The sequence below is a fragment of the Scyliorhinus canicula genome, chromosome 2, assembly GCF_902713615.1.
Source record: "Scyliorhinus canicula chromosome 2, sScyCan1.1, whole genome shotgun sequence".
In the NCBI taxonomy this organism is placed as follows: Eukaryota; Metazoa; Chordata; class Chondrichthyes; order Carcharhiniformes; family Scyliorhinidae; genus Scyliorhinus; species Scyliorhinus canicula.
This window is the reverse complement of record NC_052147.1, coordinates 115949380-115971434: the sequence shown is the minus strand read 5'-3', so window position 1 is coordinate 115971434 and position 22055 is coordinate 115949380. Positions and strand designations below refer to the sequence as shown.

The 22055-nt window shown below is 42.7% G+C and overlaps 1 protein-coding gene across 1 annotated transcript in view; it reads right to left on the bottom strand.

Moving 5' to 3' along the window:
• Positions 1-4037: 4037 nt before the first annotated feature.
• The window catches only part of eif2s1b (eukaryotic translation initiation factor 2, subunit 1 alpha b), a 49996-nt gene continuing 31978 nt past the window's right edge, over positions 4038-22055 (bottom strand). Inside the window, exons 6-8 of the mRNA XM_038785534.1 lie at positions 21756-21853; positions 5854-5997; positions 4038-4667 (exon numbers count right to left, since the gene is read on the bottom strand). Coding sequence (XP_038641462.1) covers positions 4542-4667; positions 5854-5997; positions 21756-21853 — 368 coding nt within the window. The 3' untranslated portion in view covers positions 4038-4541. The remainder of the gene's footprint in view (positions 4668-5853; positions 5998-21755; positions 21854-22055) is intronic.

Genomic DNA, 22055 nt, shown 5'->3' with positions numbered 1-22055 from the left:
ACATGAAAATAAAACATAGGACATACATAAATACACAATGCAAATACATAGGCAAAGGCAACAAGTGAGCATACGGAGCGCAGTACTGCTTAGTTGAGAAAATGTGTGAAGGGCAGTTCAGCCTCCCAGGGGGTCAGTGTGAGCCTCCCAGGAGGTTCAGTTCAGTTTCTGGTCAATGGTAACCCCAGGATGTTGATAGTGGGCGATTCAGCGATGGTAATGCCATTTGTTATGACACCCTGGGCTGGTCCACGGTCAATTCCAGCCCCATTTGTCCCAGAGTCACAACACAAGTGAATTAACCAATAATTCTTCGCACAATACCCACAGATTTTTCCCCTTGGCTGCCAAATAGTTAGTAACCAGGTTTGTAAGTATAAACACAATTACTGTTTATTTGTAACAAGAACAATAATGAAATATGCAGCAAATACAAATGGTTAACTATTACCTAATTCCTAATCCCCACTTTAACCTGCCCCCAACCTCTACACCCACACACTCACTAGACAGACAAACACAGAAGGGTGGGAAAAAGGGTTGTTAAGAAGGCGTACAGTGTGTTGGCTTTTATTGGTAGAGGAATTGAGTTTCGGAGCCATGAGGTCATGTTGCAGTTGTACAAAACTCTGGTGCGGCCGCATTTGGAGTATTGCGTGCAGTTCTGGTCGCCACATTATAGGAAGGATGTGGAAGCATTGGAAAGGGTGCAGAAGAGATTTACCAGGATGTTGCCTGGTATGGAGGGAAGATCTTATGAGGAAAGATTTGAGGCTGTATTCGTTAGAGAGAAGAAGGTTAAGAGGTGACTTAATTGAGGCATACAAGACGATCAGAGGATTAGATAGGGTGGACAGTGAGAGCCTTTTTCCTCAGATGGTGATGTCTAGCACGAGGGGACATAGCTTTAAATTGAGGGGAGATAGATATAGGACAGATGTCAGAGGTAGGTTCTTTACTCAGAGAGTAGTAAGGGCATGGAATGCCCTGCCTGCAACAGTAGTGGACTCGCCAACACTAAACGCATTCAGATGGTCATTGGATAGGTATATGGACGATAAGGGAAGAGTGTAGATGGGCTTTAGAGGGGTTTCACAGGTCGGCGCAACATCGAGGGCCGAAGGGCCTGTACTGCGCTGTAATGTTCTATGTTCTATAGTATACTTTAGACATATATTGCAGTTAATTCCCTCATGGGCCTGGCCTGTGGTTTCCTGAATGCATTTAATGATTTGAAGTTGAAGTGAAGAACTTCTAAAGTGAATCAGTTTACAGCAACTTGCAAGGTTTCTTGTACTCTAATATTCAAGTGGGTGCTTCTCCTGGGAACTTTGAAACTAGAACAGGTTAAGTACTTTGGCTGCTTGATGAGTTGCGGCTAGTTTCAAAATCTGGTTCTCAGATTGGCTGATGATTAATGGTTCTGCTGAGTCCTGGACAATATTGCCCTACTCATGGGCAACTAGGGATGGGCAATAAATGCTGGCCTAACCAGTGATACATCCTGTAAATTAATAAATATAAGGGTGTAATCTCTGAAGCCAGCTTACATCACATAACGGTTGGGTTAACACTTGAAACCCACCCAGTCTAGTTTGGGCAGGGAAACCATCATGATACAATGGGCAGTTGATAATGGCCATCGAGTTTCGATCTTTTTTTGTGCAGCACGAAATATGGAGACAGGCAGTCTGGAAAATTCCATAGTCTTTTGGCGTTGGCCTATTCTTAAACAATTGTGTGAATTTGATAAATGGCTGAGGTACCCTTATCACTGTCCATACTTAATTGGGTATGTGCTAGGTTTGATACAGTCTGTCGTCAAAATGCCAAGTCATGTGATTTGTGGCAGCCATCTTAACTGCTTGTGTCCAGTTTTGATTGAAAGTACATAATATGATCTGATGTACTGGGCATGACAAAGTTCTTCCACCTCAACAGATGGATCACAGCAAATTGCATTTTAAACACTAGATTTACTTGGTGGGAATAAAAACAAAAACCCCCATGACAGCTGTGGTTCGGTTCATGGCACTCATCTCCAAGTCAGATGGTTTCAGCTTTGACCCCTACTGAAATGTCAAGTTTGATTATTCAGTGCAGTATTGAGTGAATGCTACACTGCTGGAGATGCTGTCTTGAGAGATGTAGATTCAACTACTTGGATTAGCTCAGAACATTGAACGTGAATTTGGCTGTCAGGTGGAAATCTGATTGATTAGACCGTTCTACATTAATTTTCTGGCTTCATTTCACTCTGCTTGGCTGCAATCCAGTTTTCTTAACACCCTGTAATCCGGAACAATTAATAGACAAGATTCCCATAAACTGTTTTGCGTGCAGGAAGGCCAAAGAATGCAAGAATGGAAAGTGTTGATATAATAGAACATCTTCTAATATTAAGATATCACCTTCAAGGAATAATACAATTCAGAAAAACTGGAGGTGTTTTATGCTTTCAGGAGTGAATCCAAGTTCTCAAATATCCACCACTGGGCAGAGAATCCTTTACATGTAAACAAACATTTTCCTACTGAAATATAATAAATCTCGCTATAGATCCCAAACTGACCAGCATTGCAGTTGCCTATTGTGGATTTCTACAAGACACTGAATTTCCATGCCAAAGAGGGACTTCAGCGAAGAAGATGTGAAAACGAATGTACATTTTGTTTAATTATTGTAATGCATTGTTGTGATGGCATATCATAATAAAAAATTTGTTTATTTGTACCAAAATGTCTTTATTTTAATTGTTTGTTTCTTGAGCATTTATGGTCCCCATACAAGTTCCATACTCCGATGTGGCTCACTGGCACATTCCTGTTGTGATTCAACTGGAGTACAATTCTTGAGCATTTTATACTTCACAGCAAAGCCAACAATTGAATAATGACTCACTTAACAGCTGATTTGAATTGAACTTAATTTCCCAACATAGACGGTGAATGCAATCTACAAAGCAATTTGTTAACACCAACTAGATACGAAACCAGCTTGTAACCACTTCTACACTGGCTTGGATCAGAAAATCATCATGAAGGAAACAATGACCATAGTTAGAGACTGTGGACTCAGGGTGGCTCTTAATTTTAGGTGTCCGTATCAAACAATGCATTTAACAATTGCTTCTTGCTATTGTAGGCTTGGGTATTAGTGCTGTCAGTGAAACTTTGGTTTTCATTAATAGGCAATTAGCTGGCATACTGTTTACAACCTGTATTTTGGACATTAAGACATTCACTCAAATCCTTGTAGGACAATCAAAGCGCGGGCAAAATTCAACTGCAGGTTTTGATTTCTAATCCAACCACTAATGTCAGATGAAATCAAAAATTTGCAATGAAATATAATATTTGATCACTTGACTTGAGAGTTCAGGACTTGAGCTTTGCTGAAAAGACAGGCCGTCAAAGCTTTTTGTTGTGCACTCATCAGGACAGATGCAAGAACACAAGATTTCAAAGGGAGGAACAATTCATACTGCATGAGAGAAGGGTGTTGATTATTTGGCAAGTGGACTCTGTTTGGTCAAGGCACCGCCATGGAGAATGCAGAAGGACAGTTATCCACCCCAAAGCTTTTTTTTTTTTTTAATTGAAAAAGATGCAATGCTTGGACATTTCCAGGTGCTTTTGCTCAACAAACGTGAAACTTCACCATTTCCAGTGTGCTTCGATTCACACAGCACAACTCAGAACCTCATACAACTATACTAACAGGTGCATAGTGTAACCTGAGTATATTAAGTAATGAATTAGTTAGGCACTCCATAAGCTCCCTTATAGAATGAAAATTAAAAATATTTGGATGGTTTTGAGTTGCACATCAAATTTTACACAATTACTGCCAAGTTGTGATGCAGGGTCAGAATGCAGAAGCAGCTTTGCAAGTGGAAAAGAAATGACTTAAGTCACACCCTCTATTTGGGCAGCCTCCATGTAGAAAAGTGTTCCCTGGTTGCTCTGAAACTTGTCAGTGATGATCGTGATTTGTCATGCAGTATGTAAATGCACGCATCAGAATGTACGCGAGAAAAAGACTTTGCCAATGTTTATTATGTTTTGTTAAATGTTACGAATACAATCTTGCTCAAAAAAAACCTTTCGTCTCTCCCACAAAACCACATCTTTGTAAAACTCCAATGTAATTATATAATTATTGGTTTTCAAGTGTTACAATTTGGGTAATTCCTGTTGTAAATGTACCAGGCACTCAACTTTCCCAATTTTAACACCGGGGTGTGGGTTACAGATTCACAAAAAAATTGAGTCAGCCCAAAACATATCGAAACTGTGAAAAATAAAAAGGTACCAGAATGATTCCCAATTACAGGCTATGTAAATGGACTGGAACAATTTCTATTGAAACTGAAAAATAAAAAGTACCAGTAACAATTCCAAATCATAAGCTACGTCAATTAAAAGTGAAATACTCTTGTATGAAGTCTTTTGGATACGCCCAATACTGATGGCTTTAGGGTCTGTCTTCTGAATGGAGTTGTGTATTTCCCTCGTCAATGGCCTGGGTTCAGCAGCTAATTATTCCTCAGTTTTTGCTTCCATTTCATCCGCATCATCATCTCCGTCAACCTCAGCATTCTCTCGCTCCAGTCGCTCAAGTTGTCTTGCCAGTTCTGTCTCATCAGTATCTGTAACCACCTTGGGCTGTGAAGGCCATATAGAAACGAACAACGCGTGAAAAGTATGAAGACACTTGGTATAACTTAAAGAAGCAAGAAATCTAATCACATTTAAAAGCAATTCTGACAGAAAATAGAGACTTCTGTATTGATTAGCTGTTTAAGTAAATAGAGGAAGTTTTTTCCCTCATGATAATAATCTTTATTAGTAATAGTAATAATCTTTATTGTCACAAGTAGGCTTACATTAACATTATAATGAAGTTATTGCGAAAAGCCCCAAAGTCACGACACTCCAGAACCTATTCGGTACACAGAGGGAGAATTCAGAATGTTCAAATTAGTGTCACAAGTAGACTTACATTAACACTGCAATGACGTTACTGTGAAAATCTCCTAGTCGCCACACTCCGGCGCCTGATCGGGTACACGGAGGGAGAATTCAGAATGTTCAATTCATCTAACAGCATGTCTTTTGGGACTTGTGGGAGGAAACCGGAGGAAGCCCATGCACACACTGGGAGAACGTGCAGACTCTGCACAGACAGTGACCCAAGCCGGGAATCGAACCCGGGTCCCTGGCGCCATGAAGCAACAGTACTAACCATCGTGCCACCCTACTTGCTAGGTGCTTACACACACATCTATCACTATACTGAAGGTGAAGAGCAAGGACAATTAGACAGAAAGGAATCTCATCCCATTATCTAGATGGCTTTTCAATAAATCAGCTGAAGTATAAAACAATGGAAAGAGGTGCACTTTGATCAGTTAAAACAGAGTATGTACAACAAGAGCAGTTGCTCCCTTTCTGTCATCTCATGCTACATTTGATCTGTTCATGACCGTCTGAGCACTTTGAGATTGGTCCAGGTGGATTGCTCTTTGTCTTTCGGAAAGCTCTGGCTTCCACTTAACACTTCTCCTGAATGAATAAGGAACCAAAAGTGCAAACCACCAAGTAAACAGCTCACCAACTTGCCCCTTATCCAAGCTATTTGGACCTGGTTTGCAAAGTTCAAAAGGTATATTCAATTTCTGGCTACTGCGTTATTTGGACCAACAGGGCAGTGCTGTTCATAGAGTATCGAGTTGCATGACACATACTCGAACCGACAATAATATCTATAACCTGCTTGTTTGCAGGAATTGGTACAGTGGGAAAGCAAGGACTTGCATTTAGAAGCATCTCAAGAAAATATGGCACTAACCTCCATCTGGATGTTGAACACTCCCCTTTTCTCCTCAATCCGCTCTTTAATTGCAGACATGGCTTGGTTCAAAACAGAAAGGCCCTCTGTTCGCTCAAGTGTTGTGGTAGTCATAACGTACCTTGGAGGAGCTATTAGATTTATCTAGAAAAGGAAGCACAAATTAAATACCAGTCAGATTATTTGAGAATGCTTATCTTTACCCAAGTGCAGGAATTGAGAATGAAGTGGTCAGTCACCATACTTAGTTTGAAAAAGGGCTTTCAGAGTTATAAATTTCGCCTGAGTCCTCTCTATAAATTAGGCTTAGCCGATACGGATTACGCCAATCTGAAATACAAATAAAACAATGTACTTTCTACCCATTTCTTTTATCCAATTGCTATCTAACATGTTTTTCATTGCCCGATAACCTTTTACCTATGACCACTGGACCAATTCTTCAAACAATACCAAATGACATACAGATAGTCAAGGGTTTTCTTGTAAGATTATACAAGATTGCACGTCAATATTCTTAAATTGATCAAATTCCTTTTCACTGCTGGACCAGAATACCATGGTTCTAGATATAGCAAATGGGAAAGGGTGACTAAACAGATGCTAAAAGGAAGTATGTAAAGAAGCTCACAAGGGATCAGTATCAATACAAAAGGTTTTGACAACTATATTTGTAACAAAAAACATGATGATGCGCCTGAACCCCATCAAACTTGGTAACAGTAATAGTTGATGAAAATAAGGAAATAGTAGACACGTTGAATCGCGTCGGTATTTGCAATAGAGGGAGCAGTTAGCATGTTGGGAATTCAAGGAAATCAATACTGAACCAGGGACAGAATCACCAAAAAGTAATCATAAGAATACCTACAATGCAGAAGGCCTTTAGGCTCGGATCTGCACCGTCCCTCTGAAAGAGCCGCTACAAAGAACAAAGAAAAACGGCAGCACAGTAACAGGCCCTTCGACCCTCCAAGCCTGCGCCGATCTAGATTCTGTATCTAAAACTGTCGCCTATTTTCTAAGGATCTGTATCCCTCTGCTCCCTGAGTCATGTATCTGTCTAGATACATCTTAAATGACACTCTCGTGCCCGCCTCTACCACCTCCGCCGGCAATGCGTTCCAGGCATCCACCACCCTCTGCGTAAAGAACTTTCCACGCTTTTCTCCCTTAAACTTTTCCCCTCTCACCTTGAACTCGTGACCCCTAGTAATTGAGTCCCCCACTCTGGGAAAAAGCTTCTTGCTATCCACCCTGTCTATACCTCTCATGATTTTGTAGACCTCAATGTGGTCCCCCCTCAACCTCCGTCTTTCAAATGAAATAATCCTAATCTACTCAACCTCTCTCCATATCTAGTGCCCTCCATACCAGGCAACATCCTGGTGAACCACCTTTGAACCTTCTCCAAAGCATTCACATCTTTTTGGGAATGTGGCGACCAGAACTGTACACAGTATTCCAAATGTAGCCGAACCAAAGTCTTATACAACTGTAACATGACCTGCCAACTCTTGTACTCAATACCCCTTCCGATGAAGGAAAGCATGCCGTATGACTATCGACCTGCGCAGCCACCTTCAGGGTACAACGGACCTGAACACCCAGATCTCTGTACATCAATTTTCCCCAGGGCTTTTTCATTTACTGTATAGTTCGCTCTTGAATTGGATCTTCCAAAATGCATCACCTCGCATTTGCCCGGATTGAACTCCATCTGCCATTTCTCCGCCCAACTCTCCAATCTATCTATATTCTGCTGTATTCTCTGACAGTCCCCTTCACTATCTGCTACTCCACCAATCTTAGTGTAATCTGCAAACTTGCTAATCAGACCACTACCTTCCTCCAGATCATTTATGTATATCACAAACAACAGTGGTCCCACCACAGATCCCTGTGGAACACCACTGGTCATAGTTCTCCATTTTGAGAAACTCCCTTCCACTACTACTCTCTGTCTCCTGTTGCCCAGCCAGTTCTTTATCCATCTGGCTCGTACACCCTGAACCCCATGAGACTTCACTTTCTCCATCAGCCTACCATCAAATGCCTTACTGAAGTCCATGTATATGACATCTGCAGCCCTTCCCTCATCAATCAACTTTGTCACTTCCTCAAAAGAATTCTATTAAGTTGGTAAGACATGACCTTCCCTGCACAAAACCATGTTGCCTATCACTGATAAGCCCATTTTCTTCCAAATGGGAATAGATCCTATCCCTCAGTATCTTCTCCAGCAGCTTCCCTACCACGGACGTCAGGCTCACCTGTCTATAATTACCTGGATTATCCCTGCTACCCTTCTTAAACAAGGGACATAATTAGCAATTCTCCAGTCCTCCGGTACCTCACTCGTGTTCAAGGATGCTGCAAAGATATCTGTTAAGGCTCCAGTTATTTCTCCTCTCACTTCCCTCAGTAACCTGGGATATATCCCATCCGGACCTGGGGACTTGTCCATCTTAATGCCTTTTAAAATACCCAACACATCCTCCCTCCCTCCTTATGCCGACTTGCCCTAGAATAATCAAACATCTATCCCTAACCTCAACATCCGTCATTTCCCTCTCCTCGGTGAACACCAATGCAAAGTACTCGTTAAGAATCTCACCCATTCCCCGGGAACATGGATGGAGGGTATCGAACATGGCGGCGGGCAGGGGTGAGGAGGGTGGGCGATATGTTCCTGGAGGGGAGCTTTGTGAGTTTGAGGGGCTTGGATGAGAAATTTGGGCTGGTAAGGGGAAATGACTTTAGGTACTTTAGGCAGGGAGGAGCGGGAGCGGAGGTGACGTGGACCAGGAGGGCTGCTGGGAAGGTAAGCGTTTTGTTTAAATTACTTACCTGTCGACGCCAGAGGCCTTTTCTTCGCAGGGAGGAGCAGGAGCAGGAGCGGAGGTGACGTGGACCAGGAGGGCTGCCGGGTAGGTAAGTGATCCTATATATTTGGGCGGCGGCTAAACCCGAGACACTACACGTGTAGTGTCTCCCACCCGCCCTCCTCCTCTGACCAATTTGATACGGTAAAGTTGTTTTTTTAAAAACTCTTATTTGGTATAAGTTTATTATTGAGTATTATAGTAGTTGAATTAAGCTTTTATTTAGCAGAGAAGTACTAGAAATTATTTAACATAAATTTGTAAACGTTAATTAAATAAGTTAATTAAATCACCTGGCTGGACAGGTGATGTGTTGTAGCTGTATGATGTGGGAGCTGGCTGATCCCATTGTCAATGGCGGTGACCACATCTGCAGCACGTGTTGGTTGCTGGAAGAACTCCGGATCAGAAATGATGATCTGGAGTCTGAGCTTCAAACTCTGCGGCACATCCGGGAGGGGGAGAGTTACCTGGACGTTTTGCTTCAGGAGGCAGTCACACCCGGTAGATTAAGTAATTCAAATTCAGTAAGTGTTCAGGAAAAACAGGGTGTGATTGTAAGTGAGGCAGGTAGGGGGATTCGGAGTTCAGGAGTGTAGGAGCCTCAGCCCTTGTCCAACAGGTATGAGATTCTTGCTCCCTGTGCAGATGAGGAAAAGGGCTGTGGACAGGATGAACCAGCTGACCATGGCACCATGGTGTAAAAGGCCATTCAAGAGGGGGGAGCAAAAAGACAAGTAGTTATTATAGGGGATTCTATAATTAGAGGGACAGATAGTATCCTTTGCAAGCCGGATAGGGAGTCCTGCATGGTGTGTTGCCTGCCCGGTGCCAGGGTGCTGGACATCTCCGACCGGCTTGAAATAATACTGGAGCGGGAGGGGGAGGATCCAGTTGTTGTGGTCCACGTTGGGACTAACAACATAGGCAAGGCTAGGGTGGAGGACCTGTTTGGGGATTATCAAGCACTAGGAAGGAAATTGAAGAACAGGTCCTCGAGGGTCATAATCTCCGGATCACTGCCCGAGCCACGTGCTAATTGGCATAGGGATAAGAAAGTTAGGGAAGTAAAAACGTGGCTAAGGGATTGGTGTGGGAAAGAGGGATTCCATTTCATGGGGCATTGGCACCAGTTTTGGAACCGGGGGGATCTGTACCGTTGGGACGGCCTCCACCTGAACCGATCTGGAACCAGTGTTCTAGCGAAAAGGATAAATAGGGTGGTCAGTAGGACTTTAAACTTCTGAGTCGGGGGGGAAGGAAAAGAGAAAGCGGCAGGGAGGAGGGAGTTAAATGGAAGGATAAGCAGCAGGTTAGCATGTGTTCAGGTGGATTTAAGTTCAAGGCAGACTAGGAATGAAGCAAAAAGGAAGGATAACTTAGGACATCTCATGATGTCCAATTTCTCTAATAAGAAATTCTAAGAAGAAAAAGACACTGACAGGCGTAGTCTATAGGCCACCAAATAATAGCATACCACTGGGACGGGCAGTAAATGAAGAGATAACTAATGCCTGTGAAAAGGGTACAGCAGTTATCATGGGAGATTTTAATCTGCATATAGATTGGTCAAATCAGCTCGGTCAGGGTAGCCTTGAAGAGGAGTTCATTGAATGTATCCGGGATAGTTTTCTGGAACAATATGTAATGGAACCGACGAGAGATCTGGTCCTGTGTAACGAGGCAGGAATAATTAATGACCTCATCGTTAGGGATCCTCTTGGGAGGAGTGATCACAGCATTTAGTATACAGATGGAGAGTGTGATGATAGAATCCAATACCAGGGTCCTATGCTTGAACAAAGGGGACTACGATAGAATGAGGAAGAACCTCGCTAAAGTAGACTGGAAACAAATATTTTATGGTAGGACAGTTGAGGAGCAGTCGAGTACTTTCAAAGAAATCTTTCATAGTGCTCAACAAAAGTATATTCCAGTGAGAAGGAAGAATTGTAAGAAAAGAGGTAATCTACCAATGGGTGTCTAAGGAGATAAGTGAGTCTGTCAAATTGAAAGAGAAGGCTTACAAAGTGGCCAAGATCAACGGGAAACTAGAAGATTGGGAAAACTTTAAAGGTCAGCAGAAAGCCACGAAAAGAGCCATAAAGAAAAGTAAGATAGAACACGAAAAAAAACTGGCACAGAATATAAGGACAGATAGCAAAAGTTTTTATAATTATATAAAACTAAAAAGAGTGGCTAAAGTAAACATTGGTCCGTTAGAGGATGAGAGTGGTCATTTAGTTATGGGATATGATGAAATGGCGGAGGCATTGAACAAATATTTTGTATCGGTCTTCACAGTGGAGGACACTAATAACATGCCAGCAATTGACTGAGAGAAGAAGGTAGGTGAGGACCTGGAAACCATTACTATCACGAAAGAGCAAGTGTTGGGCAAGCTAATGGAGTTCAGGATAGATAAGCCTCCTGGCCCTGATGGAATGCATCCCAGGGTACTGAAAGAGATGGCTGGAGTAATAGCAGATGCATTGGCGGTAATTTTCCAAAATTCGCTGAACACTGGGGCAGTCCCAGAGGATTGGAAAACAGCAAATGTGACACCACTGTTTAAAAAGGGAAGTAGACAAAAGATGGGGCATTATAGACCGGTTAGCTTAACCTCTGTCGTGGGGAAGATGCTTGAGTCTATTATCAAGAAAGAGATAGGAGGGCACCTCGATAGAAATTGTCCCATTGAACGGACGCAGCATGGATTCATGAAGGGCAGGTCATGCTTGACGAATCTCTTGGAATTCTATGAAGACATTTCGAGCAAGGTAGACAAAGGGGACCCAGTGGATGTGGTGTACCTAGATTTGACAAGGTACCGCACAAGAGGCTGCTGCATAAGATAAGGATGCATGGTGTTAAGGGTAGAGTACTAGCATGGATAGAGGATTGGTTGTCTAACAGGAAACAAAGAGTGGGAATAAATGAGTGTTATTCTGGTTGCCAATCAGCGACAAGTGGTGTACCTCAGGGATCGGTGTTAGGACCACAATTATTTACAATTTATAGACGATTTGGAGTTGGGAACTACGTGTAAGGTATCCAAGTTTGCAAATGACACAAGGGTGTGTGGCAGAGCAAAGTGTACTGAGGACTGTAAAACCTTACAGAGGAACATTGACACATTGAGTGAGTGGTCAAAGGTCTGGCAGATGGAGTATAATGTCAATAAGTGTGAAATCATGCATTTTGGTAGGAGTAACAATAGAACGGATTATTACTTAAATGGTAAAAAGCTGCAGCATGCTGCTATGCAGAGGGACCTGGGTGTACTTGTGCATGAGTCCCAGAAGGTTGGTCTGCAGGTGCAACAAGTAATTAGGAAGGCAAATGGAATTTTGTCCTTCATTGCAAAGGGGATTGAGTTTAAAAGTAGAGAGGTAATGTTGCAGTTGTACAAGGTGCTGGTGAGGCCACACCTGGAGTACTGCGTGCAGTTTTGGTCTCCACACTTGAGAAAGGATGTGCTAGCACTAGAGGGGGTGCAGATGAGGTTCACTAGGCTGATTCCGGAGTTGAGGGGGTTATCGTATGAGGAGAGGCGGAGTAGATTGGGATTATATTCACTGGAATTCAGAAGGTTGAGGGGGGATCTAATAGAAACATATAACATTTTGAAGGGAATGGACACAATAGAAGTAGAAAGGATGTTTCCACTGGTAGGTGAAAGTAGGACAAGAGGGCATAGCCTAAAGATTAGGGGGAGCCTAAAGATTAGGCGGAGCAGATTTAGGACTGAATCGAGGAACTTCTTCACTCAGAGGGTGGTTAAAGTATGGAATTCCCTTCCGAAAGGAGTAGACGACGCTACTTCATTGAATTTATTTAAAGATAGGGTAGATTTTTTTTTGAAAAATAAAGGAATTATGGGATATGGCGAGATTGCGGGTAAGTGGTTCTGAGACCACGAAAAGATCAGCCACGATCTTATAGAATGGCGGAGCAGGCTTGAAGGGCCGGACGGTCTACTTCTGCTCCTAGTTCTTATGTTCTTATGTACTTACAGATGCGGGACATTGTCCGCAGACAGGTCCCATCCTTCCCACGCCTCCCGCCAATAGGGATCCAAGACAGAATAGTCTCGAGAGGAGGAGGAGGGTAGAGTCTCGGATATTTACAAGGTTCTCATGAAGGGGGAAGAGTCCCAGACGGAGGAACTGAAACTCAAATGGGAGGAGGAGCTTGTCGGGGAGATGGAGGACGGGCTGTGGGCAGAAGCCCTGAATAGGGTAAACTCAACCGCAACATGTGCCAGGCTCGGCCTGATTCAATTTAAGGTCGTTCACCGGGCCCACATGACGGTTGCTCAGATGAGCAAATTCTTTGGGGTAGAGGGCAAGTGCGCTAGATGCGCGGGAGGGCCAGCGAACCATGTTCACGTTTTGGGCATGTCCTAAGCTTAGGGAGTACTGGGAGGGATTTGCGGGGATCATGTCCCGGGTGCTAAAAACAAGGGTGGTGATGAGTCCAGGGGTGGCAATTTTCGGGGTTTCGGAAGATCCGGGAGTCCAGGGGGAGAAAGAGGCCGATGTTCTGGCCTTTGCTTCCCTAATAGCCCAGCGGCGAATGCTGCTGGCATGGAGGGACCCAAAACCCCCGAAGACCGAACTATGGCTTTCGGACATGTCAAGTTTTCTGGGTATGGAAAAAATGAAGTTCGCCTTGAGGGGATCTGTACTGGGGTTCACCCGAAGGTGGCAACCATTCATCGACTTCTTCGCGGGCGAGTGAACGGCAGCCGGGGGGCGAGATAAGAATAGAGTAGGAGGGATAAATAGACGGGTAGTGTCTATGGGAGAGGAGGCGCTTGTGCAGTATGGTTTGATTGAAGTATTGATTTTACATTAATGTTTGGACATTTTTGCTTTTTTTTTTGTTATCTGTAACTGTTTACAATGCCGAAAAATACCTCAATAAAATTGTTTGTTAAAAAAAAAAGAATCTTACCCATTTTCTCTGACTCCACGCATAACTTTCCTCCTTTGTCCTTGAGTGGACCAACCCTTTCTCTAGTTACCCTCTTGCTCCTTATATATGAATATAAGGCTTTGGGATTTTTCTTAACCCTATTTGCTAAAGATATTTCATGACCCCTTTTAGCCCTCGATTCCTCATTTCAGGTTGGTCCCACATTCCCGATATTCTTCCACAGTTTTGTCTGTCTTCAGTCGCCTTGACCTCACGTATGCTTCCTTTTTCCTCTTAGCTAATCTCACAATTTCACCTGTCATCCATGATTCCGTAATCTTGCCGTTTCTATCCCTTATTTTCACAGGGACATGTCTGTCCTGCACTCTAATCTACCTCTCTTTAAAAGCCTCCCACATATCAAATGTGGATTTACCTTCAAACAGCTGCTCCCAATCTACATTCCCCAGCTCCTGCCGAATTTTGGTATAGTTGGCCTTCCCCCAATTTAGCACTCTTCCTTTAGGACCACTCTCGTCTTTTCCATGAGTATTCTAAAACTTGGGAAATTGTGATCACTATCCCCAAAGTAATCCCCGACTGAAACTTCAACCACCCGGCCGGGCTCATTCCCCAACACCAGGTCCAGTATGGCCCCTTCCTGATTTGGACTATTTACATACTGCTCTAGAAAATGCTCCTGGATGCTCCTTACAAATTCTGCTCCATCTAGACCTCTGACACTAAGTGTATCTCAGTCAATGTTGGGAAAATTAAAATCTCCTATCACCACCACCCTGTTGCTCCTACATATTTCCATAATCTGTTTACATAATTGTACCTCTATCTCACGCTCGCTGTTGGGAGGTCTGTAGTACAGCCCCAACATTGTTACCGCACCCTTCCTATTTCTGAGCTCTGCCCATATCACCTCACTGCTCGAGTCCTCCATAGTGCCCTCCTTCAGCACAGCTGTGATATCCTCTCTGACCAGTAATGCAACTCCTCCACCCCTTTTACCTCCCTCTATATCCCGCCTGAAGCATCGATATCCTGGGATATTTAGTTGCCAATCATGCCCTTCCCTCAACCAAGTCTCAGTAATAGCAATATCATACACCCAGGTACTAATCCAAGCCCTAAATTCATCTGCCTTATCTACTACACTTCCTGCATTAAAACAAATGCACCTCAGACCACCAGTCCCTTTGCGTTCATCATCTGCTCCCTGCCTACTCTTCCCCTTAGTCACGCTGACTTCATGATCTAGTTCCTTACAGGCTTTAGTTACTGCCTCCTTACTGTCCACTAACCTCCTCATTTGGTTCCCACCCCACTGGCACATTAGTTTAAACCCTCCCCAACAGCATTAGCAAAAGCACCCCCAAGGCCATTGGTTCCAGTCCGGCCCAGGTGTAGAACGTCCAATTTGTCATAGTCCCACCTCGCCCAGAACCAGTCCCAATGTCATAAGACCATAAGACATAGGAGTGGAAGTAAGGCCATTCGGCCCATCGAGTCCACTCCGCCATTCAATCATGGCTGATGGGCATTTCAACTCCACCTCCCAGCATTCTCCCCATAGCCCTTAATTCCTCGCGACATCAAGAATTTATCTATCTCTGCCTTGAAGCCATTTAGCGTCCCGGCCTCCACTGCACTCTGCGGCAATGAATTCCACAGGCCCACCACTCTCTGTCACAAAGATCTGAACCCCTCCCTCCTGCACGATCTCTCAAGCCACGCATTCATCCTGCCTATTCTTTCATTTCTACTCTGACTACCACGTGGCACTGGTAGCAATCCTGAGATTACTACCTCTGAGGTCCAACTTTTTAAACTTGGCTCCTAACTCCCTAAATTCTGCTTGTACATAAGAACATAAGAACTAGGAGCAGGAGTAGGCCATCTGGCCTCTCGAGCCTGCTCCGCCATTCAATTAGATCATGGCTGATCTTTTGTGGACTCAGCTCCACTTTCCGGCCCGAACACCATAACCCTTAATCCCTTTTTTCTTCAAAAAACTATCTATCTTTACCTTAAAAACATGTAATGAAGGAGCCTCAACTGCTTCACTGGGCAAGGAATTCCATAGATTCACAACCCTTTGGGTGAAGAAGTTCCTCCTAAACTCAGTCCTAAATCTACTTCCCCTTATTTTGAGGCTATGTCCCCTAGTTCTGCTTTCACCCGCCAGTGGAAAATACCTGCCCGCATCTTTCCTATCTATTCCCTTCATAATTTTAAATGTTTCTATAAGATCCCCCCTTATCCTTCTAAATTCCAACGAGTACAGTCCCAGTCTACTCAACCTCTCCTCATAATCCAACCCCTTCAGCTCTGGGATTAACCTAGTGAATCTCCTCTGCACACCCTCCAGTGCCAGTACGTCCTTTCTCAAGTAAGGAGACCAAAACTGAACACAATACTCCAGGTGTGGCCTCACTAACACCGTATACAATTGCAACATAACCTCCCTAGTCTTAAACTCCATCCCTCTAGCAATGAAGGACAAAATTCCATTTGCCTTCTTAATCACCTGTCGCACCTGTAAACCAACCTTCTGTGACTCATGCACTAGCACACCCAAGTCTCTCTGCACAGCGGCATGCTTTAATATTTTACCGTTTAAATAATAATCCCGTTTGCTGTTATTCCTACCAAAAAGGATAACCTTACATTTGTCAACATTGTATTCCATCTGCCAGACCCTAGCCCATTCACTTAACCTATCCAAATCCCTCTGCAGACTTCCAGTATCCTCTGCACTTTTCGCTTTACCACTCATCTTAGTGCCATCTGCAAACTTGGACACATTGCCCTTGGTCCCCAACTCCAAATCATCTATGTAAATTGTGAACAATTGTGGGCCCAACATGGATCCCTGAGGGACACCACTAGCTACTGATTGCCAACCAGAGATACACCCATTAATCCCCACTCTTTGCTTTCTATTAATTAACCAATCCTCTATCCATGCTACTACTTTACCCTTAATGCCATGCATCTTTATCTTATGCAGCAACCTTTTGTGTGGCACCTTGTCAAAGGCTTTCTGGAAATCTAGATATACCACATCCATCGGCTCCCCGTTATCTACTGCACTGGTAATGTCCTCAAAAAATTCCACTAAATTAGTTAGGCATGACCTGCCCTTTATGAACTCATGCTGCGTCTGCCCAATGGGACAATTTCTATCCAGATGCCTCGCTATTTCTTCCTTGATAATAGATTGTAGGGCCTCATCCCGTTTTTTTTACCCATATCATTGGTGCCTATATGCAGCACGACAACTGGATGTTCATCCTCCCCCTTCAGAATGTTCTGCAGCCGATCTGAGGCATCCCTGACCTGTACACCTGGAAGGCAACAACCCTCCACCTTATTCCGGCAACCCCAGCTAGGGGCAATTTAGCATGGCTAATCCACCTAACCTGCATATTTTTGGACTGTAGAAGGAAACTGGAGCAGCCGGAGGAAACTCATGCAGACACAACACACAAACAGCCACCCCAGGTTGGAATCAAACCGGGGCCCTGCTCTGTGAGGCAGCAGTGCTAGCCACCCTGTAAGCAAAATAACAGTACCAAAGAAAATAATGGATGACTAATTCAAAGAATCAGATGGTTTCCATCACAAGGTTTTAAAGGAAGGTGAGAACATTAGAGATGCCACAATTATGATCTTCCAGACTTCCCTAGATTAAGGAACTGTTCCTTTAGATTGGAAAATTGTGCATGTCACTCCGCTACTTGAGGGGGAATATCCAGGGAATTATAGACCAACCCAACATAGGTTGTCAAGAAATCACCAGAACCTAGAATTAAAGATAGGGCCTATCTTTAGAACGCCTTGAAAATGTTAAACAGATCAGAGATAACCAGCATGGATTTGTAAAGGATAGATCATGCCTGATGAACTTGATTGAATCTTTTGATTGAGATAGCTGACAGGGACACATCTATGGGCTTCAGAAGGCACTTGATCAAGTCCCTCATAACCGACTATTAGCACAAGTTGAAACCCGCAGAAGTGAAGGCAAATTGTTGACCTGGTTTGGAAATTGGCTGAGTGGCAGGAGTCAGAGATGAGAGGTAGTGTTCCCATGCATCTCATGTCCTTGACCTCTTCGGTGGTAGAGGTTGTGGGTTTGGAAGGTGCTGTCGAAGGAGCCTCCGTGAGTATCAGCCAAGAGTTATATAATAATCTTATTACAACTGTGTTACCTTCCATAATGAGCATAGTTTACTGACATGCGCTACATGGGTTCACACAAGAAACCTGACCAGTTGCAAGGTCAAAGAACTGGAGACATGTGGAGCTATACTCCAGTGAGTCAGGATTTTGACGAGGAAAAATAAGAGACAGGAGGATATTTAAACTCTCCGTTTTGCAATATTCATTTTCAGACAATAACAACAGAATTGCAGTTTGCTCTGATAGAAAAGTATAAAACACTCGAGTTGAATGTTAATTATGAAGCATTAAACCTTTCACAAGAACAAGACCAATAAAAAAAACATGCGGTTATGAATTCTTTCACATAACCTCACCCATCAGCCTACCCCTCCGGACACAAACTCAGATGTAAGACCTTACATGTTACAACACGTCTTATCAAAAAAAAAGTGCTTTCAAAAACAATCATGACTTCATTTGCCACAAAATGTATGAGATCAAATCTAGGTTAAAAAAAAATCCAAATTAAGATCCACTCCAGTTCATCCTACACAGATGGATTAAATTGTGATACAGTCATAATTAAAGCCGTGCAAGCCATAGATTTTGTGCAAACTACTAGTCCTTGCAATTTGCTATGGAGGTTAAGAGCATAACATTAGAAATAGTAGACCAATCGGTCCCCCCAGCCTACTCTCGCTACTCAAAATGAAAATGGCTGATCTTCTACCTTAACCCCACTTTCCTGCTGATTCTCAGAGCTCAAATCTCTATCAATTTCAGTCCTAAATATTCTCAAATATGAAGCATGCCCAAAACCTCTGGTGCAAAAGATTCATAGCTCTCCTGCTGAAAAAAGTTCTCCTGCTGAAAAAAGCTCACCTCAATCCACAATGATCAAGTCCCTATCCTAGGCTGTAACTCCATGCTCTAGATTCTCCAGTCAGGGAAAACAACCTCCCAAATTTATCTGGTCAATCTACTTCAGAATCTTGTATTTCACCTCGGATTCTTGAAATCTTCAGCAGGTATAGATCCAAATAACAGCCTTCCATGCCAAGGACCAATTTAGCAAACCTTCCCTGGTATGGAAATATATCCTTCCATAGAAATGGAGACCAAAACTATGTACAATGCTCCAGTGTGGTCTCACCATGCCTTAAAAGAACTGTAGAAAAGATTTCCTTATTCATCCATTCCAATATTCTTGCAACATGCCATTTGCCTTCCTAATTACTTGCTATAGCTGCATGCTAAATGTTTGTTCCATGTACACTCAAGTTTCTCTGAACATTTAAACATTTCACGTCTTTAAAAAAAAATGTTTTTCCATCCTAACTGCCAAAGTGAATAACTTCAGAATTCCCACATTATACTGCATCGGTCACCTTGTTGCCCATTTATTAACCTGTGCAGCCTCTTTGAGTCCTATTTACGGCTCTCATTCCCACCTAACTTTGTATCACGAGCAAACTTGGATACATTACTCTGTCTCTTTGCCAAGTCATTGAGTGTAAATAGCAGAGGTCCCAGCACTGAACCTTGCAACACTCCACTAACTACAGCCTGCCAACTTGAAAATGCCCCATTTATTCTGACTGCTTCCTGCTCATTAATCAATGCTAATATATTAATATAATCCATGCTAATCTATTACCCCCAATTCCACAAGCTCCTTCTTGTATCTTAACCTCTCTGTGGCACTTATTGAATATATTTTGAAAATCTAAGTAAACTACACTTATCGACTCCCCTTTATTTGCCCCATGAGTTACATCCTCAAAAAACTCAAAATAAACAAACTTGCTTAATATAATTTTTCTTTCGTAAAACCATGTTGACTTTGTCTGATCATAGCACACTTTTCTAAGGGCATTGTTACTTGATAGATTCCAGCATTTTCCTGACTAGTGATGACATGCTAACTGGCCTATTGACTCTCATTTCCTCCTTCCTTTGTTTCCTGTATGCAAACATTACATTTCCTAACTTTCGATCCACTGGGGCCATTCAGGAATCTAGAACATTTTGGAGCAGTATAACAATGGCATCTACCACCTCTGGACAATCTCTTTTGGAACCTTGGGAATTTAGGCCATCAAGTACTATGGATTTGTCAGCTTTTAGTCCCTTAAGTTTCTCCAATACTTTTTCTCTTCTGATATTAATTACCTTTTCTTATTATCCCTTGGTTACCCTCTATTTCTGCTATATAACTTGTGTCTTCGACTGCGAACGAAAACAAAATATTTTTTTCAATGTCTCCGCCATTTCTTCATTCTCCATGACAATTTCTCAAGTCCCTGCGTCTAAGGAACTATCGCTTACCTTAGCAACTCTCTTTTTTATACATTCGGATTATGTTTTTATATTCATAGCTGGTTTACTTGCATATTCTATATTTTTCCTATTTGATCAACTGTCTGCTCATCTTTTGCTAGTTTCTAAAACTCTCCCAAGTCTCAGGTTTATTATTATTTTTTAAAACATAAGCCTTTTCTTTTAACCCAGTACTATTACTATTAATTACCTAGTAAGTCACAGATGAATTTTCCTGAGTTTTTGTCTTTTAATAATGTATTTATCTAGAACATTTTGAATTGTTTATTTAAATACTGATGTGGAGATGCCGGCGTTGGACTGGGGTGAGCACAGTAATACGTCTTACAACACCAGGTTAAAGTCCAACAGGTCTGTTTCAAACACTAGCTTTTGGAGCACTGCTCCTTCCTCAGACCCGAGGTCTGAGGAAGGAGCAGTGCTCCGAAAGCTAGTGTTTGAAACAAACCTTTTGGACTTTAACCTGGTGTTGTAAGAATTCTTACTATTTAAATACTGTCACTGTTTCTTTACTGCCGTATTTTTTTAGTCTGTTTAAGGTTGCACAATGTGGCTTAAAAGAGCCAAGAAAAAAATATATTCTCAGTTCAATCAATATTTCCTTAAGAACTGAAATTGGTTTTAGAGCACACCGTACAAGGGTGAGGATGAGCAGGCTCTTTGAGGGGGTAGAAGATGTGTATGAACATTGTGGGGGAGACCCCGCAAACCACATTCACATGTTTTGGTCCTGTCCAAAGCTGGAGGATTACTGGAAGGAGGTGTTTAGGGTAATCTCTAAAGTGGTGCACGTGAAACTGGATCCGGGTCCTCGGGAGGCCATATTCAGGGTGTTGGACCAGCCAGGGTTGGAAACGGGCACGGAGACAGATGTCTTAGCCTTCGCCTCGTTGATCGCCCAAAGGCGGATCCTGTTAGGGTGGAGATCAACCTCTCCAACCTGTGCCCTGGCGTGGTGGTGGGGGGGGCTGCTGGAATTCTTAATGTTTGAAAAGGTCAAATCTGAACTGAGGGGAAGGATGGAGGGGTTTTACAATTCATGAGCGTTATTAATTATGCACTTTCGAGAATTGGATCACATCGAACATTAGGAGGGGGTGGGGGACTGTATGTGTTAATGGTGACTATGGATGATTCCCAACTCCCCATTGTCATTTGTTTATGTTAACATGCGGGCCAATGCCTGGGGTTTGTGGGAGGATGGGATCGCTGTTATTGATATGGGGATTGATATTACATTCGTTATTGTTTATTGTTGGGTATAAATTTGGGAGAAAATGTGAAAAAGGAGAATTAAAAAAAAATTTAAAATCTGAAATTGGTTTCTATAACTTATCATTGCATAATGACTATGTACAGCATAAACAGAATTCACCCAAGTCAGCCAAACCTACCTCAGTAGAATAAATGCAATTAGAGACAGATCTCATTATTCAGATTGTGAACTCTTTGAGCAGATCCCCAGATACTCATGTTAAGTTCTTGTAACCATTTGTTTGGATGCAGTATAGTGATTATGTTGAGCCATTGCTGTTAGATTTAAAATGCTTTGCGGTTTGAACAGTCTCAAACACAAACCTTTATAGGCATAATTTCAGTAGAACATTCTAGACCAGCTCGGAGCGCTTCTTTGACAGCATCTATTCCTTCGTATCCATAACATGCCACTTCAATATCTGTTTTAAGATATAAAAATATAAGTGAAAAGCTTACGAGAGGTTTGAAGCAAGAAAACTCCAAAGTAAAGAATATGGCCCTTTAAGAAGAAGCAGCACAATCTTCCAATTATATTAAAAACTCCAAGGAAGACATTCTTAGAGACTGGACAGTTATGTAGCAAATCCGCTTTTAACACAGATAAATGTGGGGTGATTCACT